Raw genomic sequence first — 9,312 nt, forward strand, 5'->3', positions numbered from 1 at the left:
GTCATAAATGACTTTTTTTTTTTAGATCAGTATGAAATTTAGTGTCAGCAAATCTTGCATACTTATCAGTAATAATAGACTTGCTGACCACTGAATGCTACTATTTGCTAATATGTGGAAGAGAATTTATATATTGCTGGATATCAAACCTAACTAAATAAAACTTGGCTTAAATGTTTTACTACACACTGAAAATCAGAAATAATTGAATTATTGTCATCACATTTAATTAACAAGTCAATATGAGAAAAATTTGTACATTAAGCAATTTTTTAATGTACAATTTTTTATGTTGTTTGACTTTATGTTTAACTTCGTTGAATTTTTATCTATAATGGATGAACTTTAATGTGATTAAGTATTTTATTAAATAAGTTTTAATAGGTAAAGTTTTCATTTGATGTTCTTTTATTATAAGTGTTAGAATTTGTTAGGCCTTCATTAATATCCCCCTTACCTTTCATGGTCTTTAAAAAAATTTATTTGACAAATTTATTAGAAAATATCAATAGTGGCATAGTTTAAAGCAACAATTGAAAATGGCAATAAATAACAAAAAAGATTACAATTACAAAATATTTAATATTATAATTTTTCCTTAAAAAAATCTTATTTTTAAACCAGGATTTTTCCTTGTGTTGGTATATTTGCTCATAGCCACCAATTCCTATTGTGCATTGACAAAGTATGACCACAACTGGAAATATAGAAAAATTGTAAAGAAGAATTTAGCCTGAATATTTGTGCATTTATATTTCTATTTATTTTATTAATTTGACTTTTAAATCTTTTTAAGGATTTTAGCTGTAAATAGTTTCTTTTTAATTCATTAAAATAATTTATTGTGACTGATACCTGTTAAATCTATAATAGTTTATAGGTTTAAACTTATTCAGAAATACTTGTGCTTGCAAATTAAAATATATCTATTTTTTTTCTCAGATAATTATGCTTGTCATAGCTTGGAAAATGGAGGCTAAACAAATGGGTTTCTTTACAAAATCTGAATGGCTCAGGGGCTTGAAAGATTTAGAGTAAGTAAATTTTTACATGCAATATCCTGAAATGATTGCAGATGATCTTTTAAAATAATGAATACATTTCGTTGACTTGTTTATATATTTAGGATAAACAAATATTACATGAGATATAAAATAAATTTGTTGAGGGAAAAATTTTAAACTTTTCAATTGCATAATTGCTTTAATTCTTATCACTTGCATAATTGCTTTGATATTTTTTAAAATGTATAAATGTAATTTTATTTTTGAAATTTTTTGTTGAAATTCTTTTAACTCAAGAGCCTACTTGTGATATTATTTCAAAATGGAAAATAGCTTTGTGCTATAAATTTTTTTTTTTTAGTTCATAATATTAATCTAATGATTATCAAGTGTTATTGCAGTATTAATTATACTATATTAAGTGTTATGTTATAGTTAATGTTTATCTGTAATGTTGCACTTAAATAAAATAAAAAATAAGGAGTGTTATATGCAATATATAACATTTTATTAATTTGTTAAAATTAGTTATTTAATTGTTTTAATTAAATAGTTTTTTTTTTTATTTAAAATTAATTTTTCCAAAGTCTGAAACAATTCATTTAAGGCTTTAAATTTGTTTATGAAATTCAAGCTTCACTATAATTCTGTTTGAAATAAAGTAACCTTTGTAAAGCAAGTTATTCTTAAAACAAGATTTTGTATGCATTACAAAAATGTACTAAAAAATATCTGCATATTTAAAAAATATCTTAAGTCTGTTTTTTAATAAAATTTATCCAGATTATTGTTTTAAAAATGTGATGTTTCTAATGAAGAATTCAATTATCAGTTTGCTACCTTGTTACTGTAGTTAAGAAGTTCATTTTAAATTAAATTTTTATCTACTTGCACAGTTCTAAGTAATTAAGTTACTTCATTGTTATAATGCAATTAATATATTTTTCAGGTGTGATAGTATTGCAAAAATCAGAAATAAAATTGATTATCTACGTAGTCTTTTAAATGATCCAGTAATTTTCAAAAGTTTATATCGGTACGCCTATGATTTTGCCAGGGTAGGTTTCTTTTATTGTAACAGTTTTTTCTTTTAAATAGTGATAAATGTTTTATAATATAACTGAAATGTAATTATTAGGACAAAGATCAGAGAAGTATGGATATTGAAACTGCTAAAGCCATGTTACAGCTACTTTTAGGAAGGCAGTGGCCAATGTATAGCTCATTTCACCAGTTCCTAGAGGTATCTATGCAATTTTGTTTTTAGTTATTTCTCATTTCAATATTTGGCTTTTATTCAGGTGAAAATAAATTAAAAAATCTATTTATTAGAGTTTATATATAATATTTACTGTGTGAATATATAATATTACATATAATATTTACTGTGTGAATGTATAGGTCAAATGTAAGAACTCTTTAATGTAGAATTTTCCTTAAATATATTTTATAAATTTTTTCAATATTTTGTTTTAATAAAAGTCAAAATAAGTGAAAAATAATATATTTAACATTTTTATAATTTTTGGTTTTGAAATGTAGCATTGGACACTGGTATCCCTTTTTATGTTAAAGATAAAATTTTCTAAACACTGCTCACTCATTTTTCTAATTTGTAGTTATTTAGATCTGAAAGAAACAGTAATTAATCATTGAAATTTCTTCGATTTACAAAATCAATTATTGGTGCATTTTTGAATGTGAATAAAATAAATTTCCATCAACATTTTTTTTTGGGGGGGGGGGTGAAATTTTCTTTTTTAGAACATATATAATTCCAAAAATCTAACAGATTTTTAGTAACTATTAGACTGTTTTTTAATTGAAAAATACCAAAATTTGTTTTTACTTGTAATTAGAGTGTCGTTTAAAAATATATATGAAAGGGATACCAGTGTCCCAATTATGCCGAAAGGTAATTGTTAGTAATTATTGGATTTTTAGCAATGAATTTTTTAAATTTTTATTTTTTACCACTTTTTAGCAATCAAAGTACAAGGTCATAAATAAAGATCAGTGGTGTAATGTTCTAGAATTCAGCAGATTTATTAAACCAGATCTAAGTAATTATGATGAAGATGGAGCCTGTAAGTATTCATTGGCGAATTTTTTTGTTGTTTTAGAGGCTTGTAACATGAATTAAATGTTCTAAATATTATTTTTTTTAACTGTATATTACATGGGTGTCGTAGACTTGGCAGATGGCGAGTATTTGCCCCCTCAATAATTAGAAATTTCTAAAAAAGTCCCTCTCAATATTTCAGACAAATAAAGAAAACTTTCATGAATCATCATCGACTTAAATTCCTCAAAGTTAAAAACTAGAAAGGCATAAAAATAATAAATCTTTTGCGGATTTTCTTATATGTGAAGCTTAGAGAACTTTTATGACTAATTTAATTTTGTCCCCCAAAAAATTTGGTCTCTGTGATGCCCATGACATATTACTACCGCACTATAAAATTACAACATAATTTTGAACCTCAGTAAGAAGCTTTTTAGCCATTTTTACTTTTATACAACAGAGTTAATAACCAGATATCTGATTATAGCATTAATGTAACACTTCAGAAACATATCTGTAACTAATCACTCTCCAAGTCCTGAATTGGGTACTTGCACTTCAAGAAGAGGATCACAGACACCCACACATGTGACCTATGACATCAGCGCCGGCTGATTATTTATAAGCAAAATGGCGTGTTAAAGTTGAGCTAAGCCACATAAGATAGAATGTTCTATGTTAATTAAATACAGGGTCATATCGCACATCAAATTTATTGAAGTCTAATTCTTTCTCGTCTATGACTTATACTTAACATAGATTTATTATTTGTTTCTGTAATTTATTATAACCATGATATATTTTTGTTTTGTGTACCTGGCAACTTCAATGCCTAATAAGTTTATGTTCTACAAGACTTTATGGCTATCTTTAGGCTAAGTGCGAAATACATAGTGAAAGAATTGAAATCTTAGTCAAAGAATATAGAATGAATTGATATATGATTAATTACACTAAAATGAATGGTTATTTTACGGGCTTGGCTTACTCTAAATAGAATGGGAAGAATAGTTGCTAACATAAACAAACAACTAATTAGGATCAAGATACCCACACTACATCAGTTGCAGGTATCCCATTGTGCTTTGTTTGATTATACTTTCCAAGCTTTTAAATCAAAAAAAAAAAAATTCCGTTTTTACTTATTTTAGGACTTAACTTGAATCTGTAAGTTTCTAAATTAAGGTTTCATGTTTACTTCAGTTAGTCAGTTATCTATTTAAAAGGAAATCTAAGTAGAAGGTGATTGGGTTTTTTTTTCTTCTTCTTTTTTTTCAATAATTGTTTTTTTTAAATTCTGTTGAATATTGATATTTTTTTCTTTATTTTCTAGAGTGAGTAAATTGAAAACATTGAAAAATTAAATCTCAATTATAGGAAAGGTTTGAGAACCCCTGCTCTCCACTATGTAATATGATTATCATTTTGGGCTGTATGGCCAATTCTGGATTTCAGTCTTTCGTGTTATTTTAACCTTAAATTTCATCCATCAGAAAAATTTCTCAAGTATATTAATTAAATGTTCTAGAATTTTTTTACTATAAAATCATTAATACATGATAATCTGAAGACAAATATTTTTATTAAATATTGAGATATTGAAGAGAAAACATTGTTATTTATTCTTTGCTTATCAGCGGCTGCTCAGCCTTGTGACGACAAACTTCCCAGTAGATGTTCAGTGCACACAAACACAAAAATGGACCACCCTGAATAACTTTTGATCTAATGATCGGATCTTTACGTTCTAAGACTTAATCTTAATGACTCGAGGGGGTGATCTCAAATATGCTAATAAATGAGTGCAAATGATTTTTTAATCTAAGAAATCAGACACAAAAACGTACTTTCTCTAAATAAGCATACCTTTTTTCTGCGGATTTGAATTTCTGACCTACAAAATATGTAGCTGCAGTCTGGAAATATGGTCCCAATAGTTTGATCAGGAGAGTGGGCCAAAGTTTTGACCCTTATTGTTAATTTTACTTTTTGCGTATTTTGCTACATCTCGAAAAAAGTTTAAGCGAATTGAAACATTTTTGCACATAATTATAAAATTCTGGTGAATTGTTCTTTAGAAATCAAATTTCAAAAAAGTCAGATAATTAAAATTTGATTTCTCCGGAACTATATGACCAATTTTGCGGAAATTTTGCATTTTACCATGAAAAATTATATTCTTTAAAATTATGCAAAAAATTGTGTACTTTGCAATTCAAATTTTTTTTTAGCATTATTAAATTAAATAATAAAAGATAATAAATATTTAATAAAGGTTATTTTTTGCATGGAATTATCTTTGGACCAACGAATTTTATGATTGTAAGCAAAAAAAATTTCAATTTGCTTTAAAAAAAATTTCGAGATATAGCAAAATTAACATTAAGGGGTCAAAACTTTGGACCACTCTCCTGACCAAACTATTGGCACCATATTTTCCAGATTGAAATTAAAATCCCAATCCATTGAAAAAAAGGTGTGTTTATTCAGAGAAAGTAAATTTTTGTGTATAATTTGGTAACTTAAAATATCATCTGCACTTATTAATTAGCATATTAGAGGTCACCCCCTTGAGCCATTAAGATTGAGTCCTAGAACGTGAAGAGCCGATCATTAAATCAAAAATTGTTCAGGGTGGTCCTTCAACCCCCCCCCCCACACACACACACACACTTTACAGTGACAACATTAGGGGAATGCCTGAGTTTGGAGCATTTTCAAAAGTTATTCCCATCAGCCTGGCATAATAGGCAGATCCCATCTACAGCCAACCAATATGGTGGACGTGTACTTACTGATAGTCACTAATCATGGCCAGGTAAAAGCAGACGCTATTGCAGGTTTAGTGCAGGGTGCATCAGAAACATCAGGGTGCATTACCTCCTAAAAGCTCTAAATTTGTATTTATCTACAGGTTTTCTTTATTTTTCCTAGGGCCAGTTCTTTTAGATGAATTTGTGGAATCATTAAACATTAGGCAAAACAGTGGCAACCAAAAGTCAAGTTACTCAAACATCAGTGATTACTAACAGAATTGTGCCGAATCCTGGGCATTTTTCTTAGTAAAAGAAGGAAGCAAGAGACTATATGTAGGCAAAGAGGAACTTCTTTATATTCTCTCTACCTAAAGAATTTTGTGATAAACTTTATATATATTCTTAAAGCTGATCTCTTGATCAGTCTTTGTAACAGTTGGCTTTCATCCAAATTCCCTATTTGTGTTTTCCAGTTGTGCCTGCAATTATTAGTTCTCTGTATGCCAAATTTACACTCAGGAATGAGAATATTGTTTTAATAAATTGGAACTGAAATGAAATAATGTCTCTGAAATCGACTTCCATTTTCCCCCTTCAAATAAATTAGTGCAAATAAGAAATATGCCATTATTTATATTTTATATTGAAATATAATTATTCTGGTTGGACCAAAAAAAAATTTTTTTTTCTCCATCAACTGCCATAAGTTGTGTTTGGTATAATGGTTAGTATATATGCAAAATTTGACTAATATCTGTTAATACATAGTGACTGCTGTCTCCAAATCTTATTTTTCTTTCTTGTTACAATGTTTTTTAACTAAATTCACTAATTATCCAAATTTAGTCACATTAGATATTTATGTATTAATAACATATTAAATGATTATCAGAAAAATTTACTGATTTTTCAGTACCATTTTAATGGAGTTGTTTACAACTCCATTAAAATGGTACTGCTAAATAAAATGTGAATTATTGAGATCAAGCTCTCTAGTCAAGTTCCTATTTTTTACGTAAGTCAATCCTTAACCTCTTAAAACACTTTTTTTTTTTCTTTGCAGAAAATATATAGCTATGGTTTAAGTTATTTTTGCAATTTCAATTGTGGGGGTGACTAGGGTGTGGGGGTTGGTGTAAAAGTTGTTAAAAAATTTTTTGTACAAACAAAGTTTAAGCAATTTGATTACAGGTTTATTTTGAATTTCAAAATATCATAATCAAATTAAATCAACTCGAGAGATCTTTCTGATAAATTGCCGCATTCAAAATCGTAAGAGTTACTCATCAAATAACTTTTTCAAAACTTTTTACTTTTATGATATTTAACACAATAAATATAGGTGAATTACGTTGTCCACACCAAACAACTGCTTTATAACAAAGAATTCCTTATAAATTTATAGCTGATCATTAAAATGCACCACGTGGTTTATACAAGAAAAAGCTGCATTGTGGTGTCATCTATGGTAAATAAATTTTATTAGAATCTAACATATCCATTTTTACTAGAAGGGATCTCAAACGGGCATTAAAAATAAAATAACACGAGATACCAGATTGCCGGTGTCTGTTTTACATGGGAATGTGCTAATTTGCCGGTAACTTTCGCCCTTGTCTGACACTGACAAATTCGTTTAGGGATTAAACAGCTTTGGACTTAAAGGGAGCATGGTGTGCAGTTAATATGTTTGGAATGCATAAATGTCTTTTATCAGTAAAATAAAGGTAATAAAATTAGTTGAAGCATTGTGTATCAAAATAAGGGATGAAATTCAAGTAAAATATCATAATAAAACCTTGCACACCAATATTTGTTAAATTTTGTACACTAACTAAATATCCTAGAAAGTTACTTTTGCCAGAGAAAAAAATAAATTTTTTTTTTTCATCCTACACTTATGATTGTCTGGAGTGATTTTAAACTTCATAGATTGCTTCCAAAATCTCAAACTTTAAAAAAATAAAATTATATTGCATTTATATTATTTTTCTCACTTTTCTAGATTTGTTAAAGCAAACAATGTACTCCATAATTGAAAAAGATAAATGTTTATTGTACATGCTGTTAAATATTTGCCTGTCTTTTTTCCTGTGCGTATGTGCATTTGCATAATTTATTAATATTTTAAATAAAACCATTCTGTTATTTAACCAGAACTTATATTAAATATTTTTTACCATTGTTGCTGATAGTTTGTGGGCCCACTAGCAAGTAAACACTATTCTGTTATGCAAATAGTTTTCTCAGAATCAGCTTCACTCATATATATTCAATATAATAAAATTTAAAAAAAACAGACTAGTGCTTTATTGCAACAATTTTAAAATAGCATTATTTAGATTTTTTTCATTCTAGAAAATTCTTTAGATGATGGCATATTTCTTACTGATTTATTTTTCATCTATCATAAGTATCCCTTAAAATTACTCATTTAAATTCCATATTTAATTTGTTTTAGGTAAGTCAAATGTTGTAAAGTTGTTAAAACAAATATTTGTAATAGATCTGAGCTGTTGTATTGCCTTAAAATATATATATATTGCCTTGAGATTTAAATATCCTACATGTATAATTTTCAATTAAAATCTTTATATTTTTAAAAAATTTATTTTTACATCATCTCAACTTTATATTCACACCATATTTTATGAAATTAAAGTGAATATTTCAATGTGAATTGTTAAAATTTTCTCATTTCACAAATTCGAGACATTTCCTTTTATTGTTCATGTGTTTTTCATTTCGAGCATTTAGTTTCATTGGTTAAATATTTTGATTTGAGTGTGTTTCTTTCTTCCTAATGGTTATTTTGTTCATATATTTCATAATAATGTGAGTCTGATATTTTTTACTACTATAGCTATTAACCTGCACTTTTTAGCACTTTATTTTGTGTTATTATGTTGTAAAAAATAAGCCTTATGTAAAATTTTTGATTACTTGTAGTTTATGTCAAAATTTATCCAATCTTTCGTAAATTTTTTATTTATTAGTTCTTGCTTACTCCATAAAAATGTCAGTTATAATTTAAGAAATTTTAATCTTTGTAAATATATTTTCTGACATACTTTTAATAATGAAATCATGCTGAAGATTTGTTTGCAAATAAGTTTGAAAAAAATCGACCCTAACACTTTATACAGTGTCTTGCTAATATGCACTTGATCCACATATGACTACATGAGGGCTCCTTGTCTTATGAAAAGTGCAGTGTGCCTAATGTGTGTACATATTAAACTCTCTTTAATGTAGTACAATAAATAATATGATGTTTAATATTTTTGTCAACGTATCATTCATTAGTGTATGTGATTATTAATTAATTTGAATTATATTTTAGAAATATTAGAAACTTACGTATGCAGTAAATACTATATGATTGGAGGGGGGGTGTATACTTCAGTTGCCAAATGGCATTGCCTGAAGAAGGCAAATTAAGGCAAAATACTTTCCATGCATAATCCAGGAGTGAAACTGAGGAAAT

At 27.2% G+C, this 9,312-nt stretch overlaps 1 protein-coding gene across 6 annotated transcripts in view; it reads left to right on the plus strand.

Annotated features, from left to right (window-relative positions):
• The window catches only part of SCCRO4 (DCN1-like protein SCCRO4), a 41,397-nt gene extending 32,293 nt beyond the window's left edge, over positions 1 to 9,104 (plus strand). For all 6 annotated transcript variants that reach the window (XM_043045266.3, XM_021144347.4, XM_043045269.3 and 3 more), the window contains 5 exons: positions 943 to 1,034; positions 1,954 to 2,062; positions 2,143 to 2,247; positions 2,989 to 3,091; positions 6,004 to 9,104. In XM_043045266.3, the coding sequence (XP_042901200.1) occupies positions 943 to 1,034; positions 1,954 to 2,062; positions 2,143 to 2,247; positions 2,989 to 3,091; positions 6,004 to 6,098 (504 nt within the window). In that variant the 3' untranslated portion in view covers positions 6,099 to 9,104. The remainder of the gene's footprint in view (positions 1 to 942; positions 1,035 to 1,953; positions 2,063 to 2,142; positions 2,248 to 2,988; positions 3,092 to 6,003) is intronic.
• The last annotated feature ends 208 nt before the right edge of the window (positions 9,105 to 9,312 follow it).

This window comes from Parasteatoda tepidariorum, chromosome 3 (genome assembly GCF_982258835.1).
Source record: "Parasteatoda tepidariorum strain Cologne lab strain chromosome 3, Ptep-v5.0, whole genome shotgun sequence".
NCBI lineage: Eukaryota > Metazoa > Arthropoda > Arachnida > Araneae > Theridiidae > Parasteatoda > Parasteatoda tepidariorum.